The sequence below is a fragment of the Sordaria macrospora genome, chromosome 7 (assembly GCF_033870435.1).
Source record: "Sordaria macrospora chromosome 7, complete sequence".
Taxonomy (NCBI): domain Eukaryota; kingdom Fungi; phylum Ascomycota; class Sordariomycetes; order Sordariales; family Sordariaceae; genus Sordaria; species Sordaria macrospora.
The window spans coordinates 2,166,037-2,184,891 of NC_089377.1; the positions used below are offsets into that span (position 1 = coordinate 2,166,037).

The 18,855-nt window shown below is 53.6% G+C and overlaps 5 protein-coding genes across 5 annotated transcripts; 2 read left to right on the top strand and 3 right to left on the bottom strand.

Annotated features, from left to right (window-relative positions):
- Positions 1-761: 761 nt before the first annotated feature.
- Positions 762-1,331, bottom strand: SMAC4_09845 (uncharacterized protein; the record flags this gene model as incomplete). The annotated part of the gene is made up of 1 exon (XM_003342552.1): positions 762-1,331. One exon carries the CDS (start codon positions 1,329-1,331, stop codon positions 762-764), a length of 570 nt encoding a protein of 189 aa, XP_003342600.1.
- Positions 1,332-2,079: 748 nt separating this feature from the next.
- On the top strand, positions 2,080-3,387 carry SMAC4_01087 (uncharacterized protein; the record flags this gene model as incomplete). The annotated part of the gene is made up of 2 exons (XM_003350147.3): positions 2,080-2,115; positions 2,977-3,387. 2 exons carry the CDS (start codon positions 2,080-2,082, stop codon positions 3,385-3,387), a joined length of 447 nt encoding a protein of 148 aa, XP_003350195.3.
- Positions 3,388-3,778: 391 nt separating this feature from the next.
- Positions 3,779-8,307, bottom strand: SMAC4_01086 (uncharacterized protein; the record flags this gene model as incomplete). Its single annotated transcript, XM_003350146.1, has 2 exons — positions 3,779-5,874; positions 5,931-8,307. 2 exons carry the CDS (start codon positions 8,305-8,307, stop codon positions 3,779-3,781), a joined length of 4,473 nt encoding a protein of 1,490 aa, XP_003350194.1.
- Positions 8,308-9,717: 1,410 nt separating this feature from the next.
- SMAC4_01085 (uncharacterized protein) lies at positions 9,718-11,710 on the top strand. Its single transcript, XM_003350145.2, has 2 exons — positions 9,718-9,910; positions 9,974-11,710. Exons 1-2 carry the CDS (start codon positions 9,759-9,761, stop codon positions 11,595-11,597), a joined length of 1,776 nt encoding a protein of 591 aa, XP_003350193.1. The 5' UTR covers positions 9,718-9,758; the 3' UTR covers positions 11,598-11,710.
- Positions 11,711-11,909: 199 nt separating this feature from the next.
- Positions 11,910-18,110, bottom strand: SMAC4_01084 (uncharacterized protein). The gene is made up of 2 exons (XM_003350144.2): positions 14,373-18,110; positions 11,910-14,110 (listed from the first exon to the last, which is right to left on the bottom strand). Exons 1-2 carry the CDS (start codon positions 17,523-17,525, stop codon positions 12,482-12,484), a joined length of 4,782 nt encoding a protein of 1,593 aa, XP_003350192.1. The 5' UTR covers positions 17,526-18,110; the 3' UTR covers positions 11,910-12,481.
- Positions 18,111-18,855: the final 745 nt, after the last annotated feature.

The window sequence follows — 18,855 nt, forward strand, 5'->3', positions numbered from 1 at the left end:
AAGTGGATTTAGGCCCCGAACTTCATACCTTTTTAGAGTCCTTCACGCGGCCCTCACCCTCAAGATTTGCAATATCTGTGTTTGTGTCTGGGTCGGTGTTTTGATGTTCCTGTTTACAGCACTGGATGGCGCTAGCAACGTGTGTGTATGTGGGAGTATGGCGGAGGCTTACTCTCGGCTGTATTCATGATTGTAGTTTTGTTCTCGAAAAGTCAAAGTTCATAAGTTATCGAGGTCCTGGCAGATATTAGCGAGACATTTCTCGCAAAAACCGACTTTATATATGCAAGTATAGGTTGCGCCTATGTCTCGGATACTCGTTAAAGCACTTCAGTTGGTGCTTGCCGCTGTGTGTCAAAGAATTCCATTCTTCACCGGCGTTTGTAGATTCCCTGTTCTGCGAACAGGGTCCGTCATCCCGCGCGCGCGTAGAGGCTCTTTGTTAAATCAACACATTAAGTAAGGACAAATCCCTTGGAAATAAAACTATTGGGTTCACTGACACGTGCAACTGGACTTACTAATGATTGGTTTTGGGGAAAGAGAGTATGAGATATTGTCAGAGTGTGCTAGCCAATTTACTCGAAAATAAAAAGATGTTATTGGCCCGCCCCCCAAACCCCTACTAATACAGTTCCTACCCTTCCTAACCTTTCCCAAGCTCAAGTCAGATCTATAGATTACCACATATATCCTTCTCTTAACTCTCCGGTGATTTGTACGTTTTCATCTGTTCCAGTAATGAAATTCTCCGTGCCTCATCAGGTAGAGAAATTGGCAGCAGCTCGTTCATAGAAAGAGTCAGAAATAGAAACGTCGTCCTCGGCAACATCGCCCTCGCCGTCGTCTTCAACCTCAGCCTCCAAACTAGAGGTGGGTGTATTCTTAGGGGCACCCAGGGGCATCTTTCTCATCTGCCGACGTTCTTCACGCCGTCTCTTCCTCATTTCTTCCTTAAACCGCTTGACCAGCGGGTGATTCTTCTTGTGGTCCTTCAAATCCAGAAGGCTAGCCAGCCAATGGACATCCAGATTCTGGAACAAGACCCTCAGAACGCTCTTGCGAGCCTCACGAGTCTCCGGGCTTATACACGGGCACGCAGCCTTGTGGCAGTGGCGGACCAGCTTATCGAGAACGGCATCTTCTGTGTGAGGGTTATTGCGGATCTCTTTGGCAGCTTTCTTGTAGACGTCCAAGTCATTCAAGGTATCGAAGAGCCAGCTGTGGAACATCTGGGTTTCTGGATCCACGAGGAGGGCCGAGAGTTTTGTCTTGGTGGCTTGCGCAAGCTCCCACACCGAGAGGTTCTGCCAGTCAAGTGAGTTACCCATGGTTGGTACTTAGTAGCGGATAATAGTCGTATGGCATAAGCTGGTGTTTAAGAAGTGTGTTCCCAGCAGTGTATTTCGAAGGCGTGTATTGAACTACCCTGGTTCCGGAGTCGAGGAAGACGGGGCAGATTATTATACTTCGTGAATCATGGCCACCTACCTCTATGCTAGGTCGTTTAACAACACAACGACGCCATTCAAATAGTCTACTTGTTGAGATCTTGTCAAAGAGCATTGTTCTGTCGACAGTGATGCCACCTCTGCACCGTGAACAGGGCAACGCCATCTCGACTCTCGCAAAGAACTTCTTTGTAAAGCCAACAATGGACTTGTTGTCAAGTCGTCCTGAATGACCGCCCTCGCCCGTTTGTCGTACACACCACCTAGTCCACTAACAATGGCCCAAGAACTTTCGTAGAGGTAACAAGCCATTAGTGACGACTCATACAACTGTGCTCTCGGGGATTACTCACCAGGACGGACCTCGAGATCAACATCCTCCTGTTCCGTGAACGTTGAACAACCTCACCGAGCATCACCACCAACATCCTTCACGACCACACCGTCAGCCATCCGGGAGTCAATCACCGCCCTCAACACCCCTCAAGTTCACCCCGAGTAGACTCCGTCAACGGCTATTGAGACACGATGCCCATCAAAACCACCTTTATCCTCACCCTTCCCCCCCCCCCCCCCTATTACACACCCTCTTACTATCCCCAGCCCTTATCACCACTCATCATCATTTATGACTCAATTGCCTGACAATCCACCTGAAGAGTGGGTACGTATGAACCCAAGCCTCATGCATTTGTAGGAGCCAGCTACATGTATCCGGGCATCGTCGTCCTATTGTGATTCAGTTATGAAGGTGAGTCTGAATGGCGTGAGAACAGTCATGGTGGCCCTCTCTCCCTTACCTACAGGCAGTATACCAGATTTGTTATGTCCGGGTCAGTTTAGTCATCGGCTCAGCGTGATCGCAAGTTTGCTTCCCTCGATGACGCTCGTCAATCGACATGAGTAATGAAAGTGAGTGGAAGACCACATCACCGTTGCAATCAATCAATCAATCAATCAGTCATTTAGCCAGTTATTCTATACCAGAGGTAGGTAGGTATAAAACTATGCCTTGCCCGGTCAGCCAACGACAACAGACAGACATGAGAGCTTCATAATCAACCTCACCTCACTCACCATCCACCCCCGCCCGACCCTTTGAGGGAACTTTCTGAAGCGTCAGAACGACACTTGACTTGCCTACCTATCATTCATTCCCTCCCACTCTTCCCTTTGCTTCCTCTTTCAACAACATACCTAGGTAGGTAACAAGCTCTACTGTCTCAGGTACCTAACCAGATTACCTCATCTCACCTCACCCCCCTCCCCCTCCCAAAATGATAATTAAAATAATCAAACAAAAGGAAGAATATCCCCCTCCCTCCACAAAAGTGAAAGAATATCATCCCCCTCCCCCAAAAACAATAGAAGAATATCCCCCTCTTGGAACCCAAACCCAAACCCCGCAAAGTCCCACCACCGCCAATTCCAATCTCCCCACCAACAACAACCACCTCCGGTCCAAAACGATCGAGTTGGCAATTAAAGAATCGGAATGGCAAAAAACCTCGCGAGCGCAAGACAGGACATGGATTCAGTTATCAGAAGGCAACAAAGGCGAAAGAAGTACAAGGGCAACAACAAGAACAATAAAACCAGGGGCAGGGGCAGGGGGAGGGGGAGGGGGAGGGGGAGGAAGGGGAATACGGATTTTTATTGTAAGGGGAGCAATGACGAGGGCAAGAACAAGAACAACAACGACAAGGAGAAGAAGAAGGAGAAGGAGGAGCAGAAGGAGGAGCAGAAGAAGGAGCAGAAGGTGGAGAAGAAGAACCCAGAGGAGGATAAGGCTCCGACGAAAAAAGTTCTGCTGCAGAAAAAGGTTCTGAAGAAGGGGGAAATCAAGGAGCCGCTCAAGGAGGTCAAGGAGGACAAGGAGGTAGGGCAGAATGAGAGGGATGGATGGACAGAGAGTGGGACATGGAGTGGAGGTTAAATTGACGGGACATACCTGTGGACATGGGAGCCGGGGGGGTGAGTGAAGATACAAGTAGTATCTGTGGCCAAGAGAAAATATGCGAGCAAAGGGGGATAGATAAATCAAAAGGATTTTAAATTTCAAAAAAGAAATCCAGATTCAAGAAAACGCTTTGTCCCATACCATCTCCCATTCCGCTACCGTGACGTATATACATGCTCCCCTCCTCCCAGCCTACCAACCCACTCCCCAATTACCCCAGAAGCCGATTAACCCGCTTGAAAAGGTCCCGCTCGCCACTCGTGATATATCGCTGCTACTTACCCATTATGTATAACCCCCACCATATCCCTCCTTCCACCATCACCACGACCACGAACCAAAGTGAGATAGTGACAAAGACATGAGATCAGGCAAACCCAAAACCCTGAGCATTCTCCAACGCCATAGCCAGCCTCTCCCTCAACATCTCCTTATCCCTGTACTCCGGCAGCAGAAGGATGCCATAGCACGTATAAGCGGTAGGTAACCTCGGTGCTTTCTTCTTCTTCTCCTTTGGTGGTGCTGCTTGCTCTTCAAGCTGTTGCTCTCCGGTGCCGCTGCGAGCACTAGCGCGCCTTTCCCGATGACCATGACTATGAGAACTTCTTACGCTTCTGCGTCTCCTGTGTCCATTGGCCGACGAGGAAGTACGGGCTCTTTGCGCTGGCGTCGTCGTCGGCTGCTCCTGCTGCTGCTGCTGCTGCGGCGGCGGCGGCGGTGGCGTGTTTTCCTGTTGTTGCTGTCTTGCGTCATCCTCTGCCGAGGTGTTGTTGTTGTTGGTGGTGGTTGGACTTTCAGGAGCGGGCTGGCTGTGAGCCTGGGACCGAATTTGACTCTCGTGGCTCTCGCCACTATCTTCAATGACGACTTCGCCTCGCCTCACCCCGTCGTTATCCTCCTCCTCTTCCTCGCGTTGCCCCCAGAAATCCTCCTCCTCTTCGGAAGTATACTCGTCGGAGCTGAATTCACCCTGTACTTCCCACTCATCGCTGTCATACGGACCATCATCTTCCTCCTCCTCATCTTCATCGTCCACATCAGTGTAATCTTCCTTGCCGTTCCTCTGAAGGGTGAAGACCAGGTTCTTGACGCCTCCGACCGGCAAGCGGTCGCTGGCTGTGACGAACTCCAGCAGCCGTCTCTTCATCTTGTCGTCGTACTTCTTAACGATACTCCAGAAATCGCGGACGGTCCGGTGGGATGCGTCCCAGTCGACATAGCGCGTGTACCGCTGGAGCTCGTTGATATCGATCTCCTGCACGCCTTCGACTAGCGACTGGAGAAGCGAGGGGGTGAGCAGTGACAGGGACTTGGGGTGGAGACAGGTACAGAAGCCGCGCGCAAAGGCCTCGAACTGTGGACGGATGGAGACATCGGTCAGGTAGCGGATGTAATCAGACACAAACTGCTCGCGGTTGGCGGCTGTGACGAGCGGTGCCTCTTCTTCGGAACGGACAGTGGAGGCGGTAGACGAGGCGTCACTGAGTCTTCGGAAGGCGGGAGAGAATTGAGGCCAGGGTTCTTCCCGAGAGAAAGCGTCCGTTTCGGCGGCCAACTTGCCCCCTCGAGAGCAGATGGGCGGGGGTGGAGGTGTCATAAGCTTGGTCACCTGTTCGCCAAAGCTTTCGACAGAGAACTCGTAAGTGCGAGAAAACACGTCTTCGACGGAACCGCCCATTTCCTTTTCGTCCCAGTCAAGGAGCATGGTAAGCCCGCTGACAAGGTCAGGCCAGCCGTCTGCTATGTGGTCGAGGTCGGTAACGGGCTCGCCAAGGAGTTTGGCGTAAAGCGCCTTGGGAAAGGTGACTGGAAGGGTGAGACCATTATAGATGGCCAGAGACATGAGCAGTCCGATGAGCTCAAACTTCCATTCCTCCACCGCAGACCCAGGCTGGAACCAGGTCATCTTGGTTCTCTCGTCTACCGTGAACGCGCCATAGTCAGGGTTCAAGGCCTCTGCCATGGCAAGGCGGAAGAACTCCTGCTGGACGCCACCAGAGTCGAAACCTTCCTCGCCAGCATGTTCACCAAGGTGGATCTTGAGCGGCCGCATGAGTTCCCGCTCCTCTCGCCGCCATAGCTGGTCGAAAGCATCCCTTATGACCCTATTACGTCTAACTTCGAGGATGAGGTACTTGGAACTCGCAATCTTGAGTTTGTCAAAGAGGACCCTTTTATGGTGCTCATTCATCGGGCTGGATCTTCCCATATAAACCTCAAATCTCTCCTGAATCGAGGCCGACTGCTCGTAATAGCGGTTCATGCGAGAAAGGTTGATGGCACGGAAGAAGCCCACGAGCGTGTTGCTGTCGAATAGATAGGGAAAATCTAGCAAATGCAGCTTCTTCCGGTTCGAAGCGTGCGCAAGCCAGTTGACCGGCGCCTCCACTACGTCCAACCGATCGGCAAAATACTTGGAGTGAAACTGAACGTCACCGAGCAGGAGGTCCTCACGTTTTTCGTCTGAAAGGCACGTTAGTATTAGCGTAACATAAGAAACAGTGGTCGGGGCAACATACGCATAGCATCGACGAGGGCCAAGGCACCACCAAAGGGCCCATCTCCAGGCACCTCGGGGTTACCATCCCACTCTTTGATCATCACAGCTCTCGCCCAGTCAAGCAAAAGGATAGGAACGCGCGTCTCATGAATGGTGCGGTCGAAGAAGGGGAAGTTGATGATGTACAAAGGATCCTCATTCAGATAATCCAATTGCGAGAATAGGGGGTTAAGCACGTCGTGTTCTTTGGCATCATCGTCTGCAATGTTGGATCTCTTCAGCTCATCATAGTAACGACGTGTGGGGATGGCTGCAAGAACCCGTTTAGCAAGACGAAGGGCCAGTTCGTCAGAGAAGGCATCCTCGTACTGAAGACACAGATTAGTGGGTTGAGCAGCTGGCGAGCCACTGCCAGCAAATATCAAACCGTGAGCCCTTATTCTCGACATGTCATACAGCTGTCTATCATCATTGACCAACGGGGCTGCAGCGACCAAGGCGTGCAAGCAAATGGACAGAAGCCGACCAGCCTCCTCGTTTGACAGAGCCTTTTCGGACTTGGGGAAAAGCTTCGTAGTCCGCGAACGAAGAGACTGGAGCGCCTTTGGGGGAGCGAACAGACTGGCAGCAGCCATCCATAGACTATGGAAGACCAGAGAAGGAGCAACTCGTGTCATGCGTAACATGCAGTACCATAGCGTTTCCGAATCGTAGAGCTGGCCATTTGTGGTGAAGGATCGGATAGCTTGATGTGGATCACTCAAGACATGGAAGAGAGACTGCTCTACAAACAGCTTCCATTCCAGTTTCATGTTGGGTGAACGAGCGCGTTTGGGTTCAAGCTTCCTCTCGAGCGCCTTGCTCTGGTCCGCATAACCCTTGTGGAATTTGGTTACTGCTCGTGGTTCCAGGACGTGGCCTTCGGCGGTGCCGTCCTCCTGTATTACATCGCACATGAAGTCGACTACACGAGGATCGAGCCTTGACAAAGTCTGAGGAAGTATGTGATCATCCTCGGAATCGGATTCGACGTCACCTGCTCGTCTTTCTCCTTGAACACCAGGAGCCCCGGAATCGAAGGCTACCTTTAACTGGTGGTTTGACTCGGTACTTTTGGAAGCATCGAGTTGCCCGCGAATGCCAGTCTTGGGTCTCAGATCGGCAGATTTGGGAGGCATCTTCTCCAAGCTGACGTGATCGAAATAGCCGGCCGACGAAAGCTGGGAGATTGGGCGCGTGAGTGTTGAGCCAGCAGCCTTGAGACCTCGCAATCCTTTGTCTGCGGAACCATTGGGGCGAGTATCAGTGGTAAAATGGTCGATCGACAGTTTGCGCTTGGGTTTCGGGCCGGATCCTGGTGCCCGAACTCTTGCACTCGAATTCCGTCGGTGACCATTAGGACGATGTCCCTGTTGGCTTGGATGTTCGCTTGCTGGCTTCACCTCCTTGACTGCTGTTTTCTCGCTGTCCTCGTTTTGCTTTCCATCGCTCTTCGTTTCCAGCTCCTTGGGCCTAGCATCCTTGATGGTGCCGGGCGGTAAGACTTGTCCAGCGCTCGATTGTTGGCCTGGCGACTCGTTCTTTGAGGCTTTTGGCGCCCCAACTTGGCGATCTTTTGGGATTGTTGGCTCGCTTGTCTCGTAAGCTTTCGCAATGCGTGACATCTCCTCCATGGCAGCCGGGGTAAGCCACTCCACCATCTTGACAGCGACGGTTCCGAAAACATTTGCGGCAAAGGATCGATAATCTGCTCGGTTTGGCCTCTCTAGCACCGTGAAAGCTGGCTCTGCCTTCTCTGCATGTTGTGCTGGACTTTTTGGTCGTTCCTTGTCCTTCCCACTGTCATTATTCGGTGTCCTGTGTCCTTTCCCGGCTCCTGTATTCTTGAGTGAACTTGTGTCGCCAGCAACATTGGGCCCCTTGATGTGATAAGGTTTGGGAGCTGGTGAGAAACGAAGAGAATTGAGAGCGGCCGGTGGTGCCTTTGGTAAGCGCAAGCCAGGACACAGTCCATTCTCAGGATTGTCCTGGCTCGCCAGGTAAATGGCCAGTATCCTCGCGCTCGTGGTATTGTATCGTCGGATGGGTGCTCGGCCAGCAAGCCTCCTGCGGCAGCTGAAGCATGTTGGCGTTGTACAGTTTTCGTTACCGCAACCTTCGCGTAGTTGGAAGATGTACTTTTGGACCAGAAGTTGGAAGTTGTGCCTGCGACTGGCCTTGTGAACAGCGTATACTTTCCTAGGATTGTCAATCTCTTCCACCAACTCTCTCAACTCCTCAGGGGCGTCCCATGGTAGCCTGGCAAAGCGCGCTTCCTCCCACAGGCCGGCCAGAATGTCTAGCTCGGGGCTGTTGTTATGGCTGCCGTCGGCTGGGCGAAGAGTATCTCGAGTCATGACATCAATGTCGAGACGTTATGTAGGATCGGAACTGGTGGCTAGGGGAAGCAGAGTTGTCGTGATAGCAATATAGAGAAGCAATGCGATGCAATACAATTCGATTGTTTGCGATTCGAACCAGATGGTCTCGAGGTCCAAGATGTCGCAAAAGGGTTGGCGTCTATGGATCGGCTGGATGTACAAGCTGAGGTTCCGCGAAGCCGTCGAGTACGGTAGTTGTCGGGTGGTACAGAATGTGATGCGCCGATTCGTCAGACGGACCTCGAGATCAAGGAGGGTTGCGTCAGGTAGAGTGGGTGAGTGGTTACGTCGGCGCACAGAGACGGGAGCTGAAGCTCAAGGGTCGGATGGAAGCATGAGGAAGAAGGGAGATGTTGAGGTGATCGCCGTCGGTTTCGTCGCAAGTTGGGCTTGTTGTATGTAGGTTCGTGAGATGTAATGGAGGAGCCAGTAAAGCAATGCCGTGTAAGTGGAAGTTGGACACTCGAAGGTGTCGCCAAAGTTGTAAGAGCAAGTCCAAGACGGACGGAACTAGAAGGAAGCCAAGAATCGATGGGGATTAGATCTGGGCAAGGCTGAAGATGGACAATGGATGCCCTGTTGCTTGGTCCTGGGGTTCTGGTCGTCAGTTACAGAATGCCCCTGTGTCGCCGGGGTCGTTGCTGCCCGCTGTTACCGTTGGAGCCAAGAAATGGAAGCTCACCGTCACGGCGTCAAGATCAAGATCTCATGCGTAACAACGCACAGACCTCCCCTAGAATGCGTGCTGAAGAGATGATGCCGGCATGTTTCCCGCCGTCTGACTCAGCAATTCACAGTGACGGGACTTTCGTCAGAATGGCTCAGAATGGGGCTCTTGCGATCGCAGTTTCCAGGGACTTTGATTGCCCCACCAAATGATTGCGCCGGCCCATCCCTGCCCTTCCCCAAATTATAGCGGGCTTTGGAGGGGCAGTGCTAGCAAGCCGCGGGCAGGCAAGACAAATCCGCCACCAAAATTCGACATTTCCGTTGCTTTGTTTTTCCTCAGCACATGCCTGTTAGTCCTCCACCCACTGACGCACCTTACCCATTGCGCCGGGTTATCAGTGCAGTAACAGCGAACCCAGGTGTCCACCCGTCTTTGGAAAATTTAGATAAGAAAAAGTCACTTCGACCACCGACCGACCTTGTCTCTTGTCAACATCATCACCGGACACCAGTCACCATTCACCAAACAGACGAGTGACTAAGTGGCAAAAGAGAAACAGCAGGAACCCTCCGGCTTTCTCATCCTCCAGGCCAACCCATCACGGCCCCGGCTTTGCGACCACGCGCATATCGCCTGATTATTAATAAAAAGAGTAGCGTCTAAATAAACCGACGTCTCTCTTTCTCTTTTCCAGATCCTCACAAGATCTTCTTCTCTGTCGCAAACAACACCATCCGCAAAGAGCAACACTGCCAAAATGGCTACTATTTCCGCCAGCAGGACGGCCCCCATGGCCGCCGATGTCTCGACGATGAACCACGGAACCACCCATCCCTTCACGTGCAACACCTGTCAAGTCGCCTTCCGCAACATCGACTTGCAAAAGGGCCATATGCGCAGTGACTGGCAGTATGTTGTTTCTTACCACCTTCATGATCTCGATCTTTGCAGATGACTGACCTTGTCCTCTAGTCGCTATAACCTCAAGCGCCGTGTCGCTTCCCTCCCGCCCATCTCCTCCGAGGTCTTCACCGAAAAGGTTCTCCAGTCCCGCGCTGAGGTTACCGCGCAAACAGACAAGGCTAGCTTTGAGATGACCTGCGAAGCTTGCTCCAAGACCTACTTCAGCGAGAACTCGTACAAGAACCACATCAGCAGCAAGAACCACAAGATGAGGGCCGCTGCTTTGGCCTCCAGGGCCCCTGCCGCCACCGGACGCACCAAGGCCGACGACGAGGTTAGCTCGGTTATGAGCTCGACTTTCTCTTTGGGCGAGCCCGCTTCGGAGGCCAAGTCCGAGGTCGATTCCGATGCCGAGGAGGAGTTCAACGAGGTTGTTGAGGGTATCAAGCAGGCCAAGATCGAGGATGCTGTCTCGCCCGTCGACCGTCCCGCCAACCCCCATCTCTCTGCCGCCGACCAGCACAAGGAGGATCACCCCGTGGAAGACGCTGCTGCCAGCGAACAGCCCGAAGAGACCTCCGGAACCGCTACCCCTACCCAACCCGAAGCCGACGCCGCCCTCCTCAAGCAGTGCTTGTTCTGCAACTACGAGTCCCCCACTCCCGCTCTCAACGCTACCCACATGGAGAGGATACACGGCATGTTCATTCCCGAGAAGCAGTACCTCGTTGATTTGGAGGGTCTGCTCGGTTCTCTCAGGAGACGCGTGTTCGAGCTGAACGAGTGCTTGATGTGCGGCAAGCCGCGCTCGAACGTTTATGCCGTGCAAACGCACATGCGCGACAAGGGTCATTGCCAGATTCCCTACACCACCGAGGAGGAGCAGCTCGAAATCGGTGAATTCTACGACTTCCGCAGCACCTACTCTGACGGCGACGACTGGGACACCGAGGATGAAGAGGAGGAAGAGGAAGAGGAAGGAGCCGGTGGCGCCAAGCTGGGCAGTAAGCGCGAAGCCAAGGTCGAGGTTCTCGATGGCGAAGGCGAAGGCGGCGAGGAAGAAGGCTGGGAGACGGACAGCTCTGCCTCGTCTCTCGACTCGGACGACCTTCACGCCGTCCCCGGCGAGGGCCACTACCACCAGTACGAGCGTCTGGCCAGCCACCGCCACCACGCGAGCGACGTCCCGCGTCCCCACCGCCAGGCCGATGGTTTCCATGCACACAGCAAAAAGGGCGTCAACGCCGTGTACTACGACGAGTACGAGCTGCACCTGCCATCCGGCCGCTCCGTCGGCCACCGTTCGCTCAACCGCTACTTCCGCCAGAACCTGCACAACTACCCCACGCCCGAGGAGCGCCAGCATCAGCTCCTTCTCGAGGCCGCCGGTGAGGGTGCCGAGGATGATGCGGAGATGCAGTACGACAGCGACGGCGAGCCCAGGTTCAGGAGGAACGAGAACAGGGAGATCCAGCTCAGAGACCGCAAGGCGCACGGCAGACACGTCATCACCCGTGAGACGAGAGGTCTGCTCGGTGCCAACGGTATCAAAGACCTGGAGAGCAAGGAGCTCAGGAAGGTGGTGGAGAAGGGTCGCCGCAGGGAGGTGGACGCGTATAAGCGCACTGAGGTGGTGGGCATGAAGAAGCATTTCAAGGAGGTGCACAGGAATCCCGTTTCTTACCTCAGGTGAGCGGGTCACTACCGTTCATGGATGGGGTTGGGTTGTGGTGTTTCTTTTCTTTCTCTCTCCTTCTTGTATGTTTCGGTTAGGATTTTCTTTTGCACGAGTTCTTAAGACTTTTTATGTTACCGATACCATTCTATGCATATCGTCGTCGTACGCTTCTAGTCTACTATTTGGCATCGCATTGAATCAGGATGATGGTGATTTCTGGTGACTGCAATTTGACACGATCGAGTGATGGATGATACGTAGATGAGACAGATATCAGCAGCAGCAGCAGCAGCAGCAGCGCGAGCCAGACACATTTCGGTTCAATGGACCTGCTCCTTTATTCCGTTCACATACATCAAGGTGCTTGAATACAGCCGCACTGCAGTCAATGACGTGACATAGCCTAATGGTTGTAAACTCTTCTTCATCAACCAGAAAATCCCTTTGCACAAGGTCTAATGCCTAAAAACCTAAAAGTGAAAAGATCGGATATGTACAACAATAACAATAACTTTGCCGAGAAGAGAAATCCAAACCACCTTATGTAATGTAACGTAATAAAAATGTAAAGAAAAGTCCGAACGATCCGAAGAAATCCAAGAAAAATATGCCCGCTCGTCACTCGTAACCCTAAAAGGTTCCCGTGTGCACATCATGCATGCAATCATTTCTCTCTACACCAAAACGCTCTCGCTCGCTCGCTTGCTTGCTTGCTTGCTCATACCTAGAGAGAATCCAAGAGACAACGCTTGCAGCAGCATACAACATGAACATAACCAACCATTACCATCCAAGATATCGGAAACACGTACACAACTGGTCCATTACTCTTTCCCCTCTCCTCTTCCCATCTTCACAACACCACCCTTCACAACAAATATCTTTCTTCACACATCCACTCACTTCCTCTTAAACAACCCCTTCAACCCCTTCTTCCTACCCTTCTCCTCCCCACCCTCCGCCGCATACCCCTCCTCCCGTACATCATGTCTCCCCACCACCTCCAAGAAAACCTGATCCAGGGTCGTCGGACTAACACTAAAATGCTCCACGCCCAACCCTTCCCTCTGTTCCTCCAGCAACACCACCAGCTTGCCAATAGCGCTAGTCGTGCTCTGCGCCGTCTCCGTCTCTCTGATATCCTCAGCTGCCATTCCCTTATCTGACCTCTGGTTGCTGACGCCAGTGGTGAGAGACAAGACGACGGCGGCAGGGACGGAAAACCTCATCTGCCCATGGTACGTCTTCCCTTCCAACTCGGCTTGGCTGCCGAACGTTGATTCGATCCACGCATGGATCTGGTTAATCTGCGACTCGGAAGTGCGCGGCGCGCCGCGGCAGACGAGATGCACGTGCAATGTATCGCCGAAGCGTTTCCGTAGAGAATCAACGGAGCCCATGGCAAGCATGCGCTTGGCCAGAATGCCTGCGCGGCCGGCGAGTGCGTCGGCTTCTTCCATGCTGTGCGTGGTCAAAAGAATGGAGCGACCAGGGACGGTTTCAGCTAAAGTGCGCCACATGATGCGCTTGGCAGCTGCGTCGAGCCCCGAAGAAGGTTCGTCCAGTAACACGACGGTGGGGTTACCCATCAAAGCGATGCCCAGGGAAAGCTTGCGCTTGTTACCGCCTGAGAGGGCCAGGGCCATGCGGTCGCGGAACTGCGTCAGGCCGACGGCGCGGATGACTTGCTCGACGTTGTACTCGATGCCGGAGGCGGGGATGCCGCGCACGCGCGCGTAGAAGCGCAGGTGTTCGAGGACCGTCATGGTGTCGACTGCGTCGAACTGCGGGCAGACGCCCAGGTTGGAGCGGGCGGCGGCCAGGGAGCGGGTGACGGAGGATTGCTCGACGAAGACGTCGCCGCCGGAGTTGAAGTCGGGCTTGACGTCGCCGCGGATGACGGAGATGGTGGTGGACTTGCCCGCACCGTTGGGACCGAGCAAGGCAAAGACTTGGCCGTGCGGCACGCCGAAGGTCACGTTGTCCACGGCGGTGTTGCGCCCGAAGGTCTTGGTGAGATTGACGACTTGCAGACCGTCGGTGTTGTTGACACCAGCGGCGCCGGTGGAGTTGGTGGAGGACTTGACGCGGACGAGCTCATGGGCGACTTCTTCGTCGGAAATGCCGGCGGCTTCTTGGGCGGCGGTGGGCGGGGCGGTGGACGGCTTGCGCCTGAAGAGCTGCTTGAGGGTCGAGCCGGGGTTGCCGGCGTCGATCCAGACGAGGAGGATGAAGAGGATGATGGACTGGATGATCAGGTACAGGATCGGGCCGCCGTACTGGAGGATACCACCTGGGTACGAGGCAAGATCGTCACCGTCGCATGCAGTCGAGAAGAGGTTCAGCGCGATGAAGAGGGCGCGAGTGAGCGAGCCGATAGGGGCGAAGATGGCCACGACGAAGTGCACCACAACGAGCAGATCGTCCACCTTGTCGACGGGGCCGTAGGTGATGGTGCACATGTAGGCGATCAGGTAGATGAGGAACATGACGACCTGACCACCGGCTGTGAAGGCGTAGGCAGAAAGCTGTAACATTTGTATCAGTACAAGCATAGTGGGCGTCGGACCGCAAATGAGAGGGACAAACCTGGTTGTTGCTGAAGAGAGAGATAACATAAGCCAGCAGGATTGAGGCGAGGCCGTAGAGCATGAAGACGACGAACAGATATCCGACGTTGTACCAAACACTAGCAAGGCCCGCCAATAAAGCAACGCAAATCGCGCTCGAAACGAGCACGATGAGGAAGTCGAAGGTGGTGTAGGCGAGCCACAGCGGCAAGGGGCGCACACCGTTCGAGTATTGCAGGCCACGCACATTTCGCCTTCTTTCAAGGTTGGGGTATAGAGCGAAGAAACCGGGAGCGGCGCAGAATGCGAGGCCCATGTACACAAGCATCTGGAGAGACTTGCCGGCGTCGGGAGAGAAGGGGATGTCAAAGTTGACAAGCTGGGAGGCAATCGTGGTGTTGGACAGCACCATATCGGTGATCCACTGACCGAACCAAGCGCTGAACAGTTCCACGCTGTTGGACTTGTAGGTCATGGTCGGGACAGAGTTGTCATCTCCAAGCCAGATAGCGGCGGGAGTGATGTCCTTGCGATACTGCACCACAGCAGAGTTGAACTCGTCCAGGCTGTCAACCAGCGTGATGTTCTTGAACAGGCCCAGGGGGTTCATGCCGCTGCCGGTAGCGTTGTCCCGAGCAGCCATGTAGATGGGAGCAAAAAGACTTGCGAGGTTGTTAGTCGAGAACTTGTCCGACGGACCGGCGACCATGTAGAGGTCAAAGTCGGAAGCGAAGAGGTTTTGCGCAACACGACGAGAAGACTGATCAGCCGGGTTGCAGCCAACAGGATCCTTGCCCTTAACGAACAGGGTGACCAAGCCGGAAGCAATAATAGGAATGAGGAATGCAGCAAAAATAGGGAACCAGTTGCGCTTGAGGATGGTCATCCTCTTGCGGAACAGAACGACGCCCTGCTTGAGATATCCGATACGCTGACCAGACAGGAGGTTGAGACCAGGCTTGGTTGTGTCCTCCACAGGGGCGTCGTTAACCATCTCAGTCGAAGACTGCTTCTCAGCGCTCCGTTGTGCGCCAAGGACAGCATCGGTGCTTTGGAACTGGTCGAGTCTCGCGCCATCCTCCGCCCGGATCTCCTCAGCAAGTTGCAAGAACACATCCTCAATAGTGGGCCCAGAGAAGCGATAGTCCGAGATGCCAGCAGCCTCCAAACTCTTAATAACCGAAGCAGCAGAGGCTGAGCTGGAAGCGATGTAGGTAATCTCCTCGGGGGAAACCTTCTTCTGCACACCAGAGACGTCGGGCGAATTCGTGATATACTTGGCGTTGTTCAGATGGATTCTGTATCCGCCACCCATGCGGTTCTTGAGTTCGACAGAGGAACCATCGGCGCGGAGCGTGCCCTTGGACATGATGGCGATGTGGTCAGCAAGAAGATCGGCCTCGTCCAGGAAATGGGTAGTGAGAATCATGGTGCGACGGCCGCGTTCAGCGAGGAGGATATCCCAAATCTTGCGACGAGAGAGAGGATCGATACCGCTGGAGACTTCATCAACGCAGCAGACGGCGGAGCCACCTGTCAACATCATTCCGAGTTGAAGCTTGCGCTTCTGACCGCCAGAGAGAGTACCGGATCTCGCGTTAATCTTTTGGGCGAGGTCAACGCCGCGAATAAGTTCCAAGATCTCCTCCTTAGTGGCGAGCTGCTTGGGGGACTTGAGTCGGTTGAAGATGCGAAGATGTTCCTCGACCGTGAGCTCATCCCAAAGCACGTTCTTCTGAGGAGCAATGCCGAGACCGCCGGTGCCGTCAATGGTGATGTTGCCGCTGGAAAGCTTATTGATGCCAGCGATGGTGTCAAGAGTCGTGGACTTGCCGGATCCGTTTGCGCCGAGCAAAGCGAGAATCTGACCGCGACGGGCAGTGAGAGTCAAACCGTTGACAGCAACGACGGGTTCTCTGGGCTTGGACAGGAACGAAAACATGTTGCGCAGAGGGCCCGGCTTGTAGATCTTGGTGAAGCCATCCAGCTGAACAGCATTGTCGGGTCCCAGCTCCGAGTTCTCGCCGTACACGATGTTGCGGGTGGAAGAAGTCGTTCCGTGGAGATATCTCTCAATCATGGCACCGAGAATGGGGTAGACGAAGATCTGAACGATGAGGAAGATCCAAAGTACAATACCGGCCACTTGCCAGGGGCTTTCAGGAGCACTCTTGCCCAGGTTGGTCGCCATCTCCTTGGCCTCAAACCGAGCAAGGTACGAAATGAAGTAGACGTAGTTGCAAGGCATGAACAACAAACTGAGGACGACAACGGTGGCGGTCTTGGGTGCGGTGACGATCTGGGCAATGACACCGAGCAGGATGTAGAGGATGACGATAGAGATACCGCTGAGCTGTGACTTTTTGAAGAAGGCAGCGCCCAAGATAGAAAAGGAAGCCAGCGACAGACCAGCAAGGACATGGTAGATGATGAGGATGCCAATGCTGCTTGTCTTGAAGACGGCTGCCCACATGATGATGGAGCTGACCACGTAACCAGGCAGGTAGAGGATGGTGAAGCCGAGATGATACGACAGCAGACGCGCAGCCTGGCCCTCCCAGGTTCTCTTGGTGAACATCATGGCCTCAACCAAAGTCGACATGCCCGTCTCGCGCTCCGAAGCCATGAAGCCAACCAGATGGTAGCAGACACCGATAACACTGATGAGGAAGGTAACACCCAGAACGTTATAGATGGTCTTTTGGTACAGCTGTCTGACACGATCGGCGCGCTCTTCCTTGGTGAGCGAGGTGAAGGGGAATTCGTCCTGTCTCTCGGGGAGCTTATTGTCGCCGTTGCGGGTGATGGCAGCATCGACGGCGCGCTGTAGAGGAAGCATATAAATCTGGGCGTCATTGTCATCCTTGTCGACGTTGATCTTTCCGGTGCCCAGCGCACTATCAGCACGGAGGGTATAGTTCCAAAAACCACCAGGGCCCTCATCAGGCGAAGAGTGGAAGACGACGGCGCCATAGCAGGGGGTAACGCCGCGTAACGAGGCGCGACAGGTCAGAACCAACTCCTGCTCGGATTCAGCGATGGAGGCGTTCTTGCCGGCATCACGAACAACAGTGGCCAGCTCTTCGATAACCCGATCAATCTCTCCGCCGCGCAGACCGTTGTTGACAAAGGCGACGGTGTTGCGGCCGGTTCCGCTGGAGGCTTGCAGGCCGTCGGCGAGGGAGCGCACAGGATGGACATCGCTGATGCCGAAGACGGCGTAAGGGACGAAGAGGTTCTTTGCGAAACTGAGGAATGCGACGATGATAACCGGAAGGAAAAAAGCGCGAATGACGGTGGCGGTGGTGTGTCGGTTAAGGACGATGAGCAGGTTCTTGCGCGTGAGCGTCCATGTTTGGCTTATTATCGCCATGTTGGCGGTTAGTAGGGGGTTGTTGACCCTTCCTCTTCTCCTTCTTGTCCTCCCCCTTGTTCAACCGAGGCTGTTGAATGTTAGTCCTCCCCCTTTGCACCCAGCTGCCCAATATCCCCCTTGTTGAGATAGACCGTTGATTACTGCCGATTCCAACTGAGCAGGAAGCGCAATCGCAATGATATCCGTGCTCTGTCCCACTAATCTGTTTTCCTTGCTGGTTGGCGTAGTGATTTTCGTCAATGCGATCAGCGTCGTGAAGCCACGAGGAACCGTAATATAGTCCTCTCTTTTGTCGTTGAATTATGGCCTATGTGCAGGGGGGTTGTTGTCGAGAGTAGGTGCCACGATAGGAATGATGTGATGAAATCGTTCGTCCGGTATGTCGTCGTTCGTCTGATGTGTGTGTGAGGTGTGTCGGCGCAATGAGCTCCGAAGGGATTAACTTTGGTGTTGTGAGTATGAAGATGCGACAATGTCGAAAATAAAAAGTGAATGGACGATACAGAAAGTAGAAATGTACCAATCAAGCTAGGATATCAAGTCATTGATATAACCTGCAAAATTGTTGTAATAAGGGTTGTGTTTGAAGAGATGGAGGAACCGAGGGAGTGGAGGTGGGGGGGAAGGGAGAAAGAAAAGAATGGTTGTTGAAGATTGAACGATGGAAGCGAACGAACGGAATCCGTTCCAATCCAGCCCACTGGTTCCCTATCGATCGCTAATCCATATCACACAGTATCAATCAAAAAGATTCCTTAATCCGTCTCTGCTCGGCTCGATCTTCAAGGTTCAATTCAGTTGGCTTGTTAGTGTACGAATGCGACAGATGCGACCAATGCAAAGAGAAGAAATGGGTGCCATTAACAATCGGCCAAGAACGAAAAGGGAGGCTTAGTACCCAAAATGTCTTGGCCTTTTTTTTTGTTCTTTCTTTCTGCCCTTTTTGCCCAGTCTTCTCCATATTTCTCCATTTTCTCCATTGCCATTTCCTTTTTTGCCAGACGACCCCTTCTTCTGTTTTTTTACCTTCATGTTCTGGGCCGCCGAGTTTGCTAAATACAAGGAACCGGGGATAAGAAAAACCGTAAGTCGTCAACTTGAAGCGACTAACAAGCGCAAAGGAAGCACGTAAAACAGGGCAATACACACTGGACCCAAGACAAGACAAGCCGGGAACTGAATACCCCGAGATTCGAGAAAAAAGTGTCCGGTGTAACAACCCACACACAAAACCCACCCGTCTCCGAACGTCGGTCCAAGTCCAACCGTCCAACCGTCTGGACTCTGGGGCCATGGGCGTCTCCAAGGAGGGATTCCTCCAGCGAAA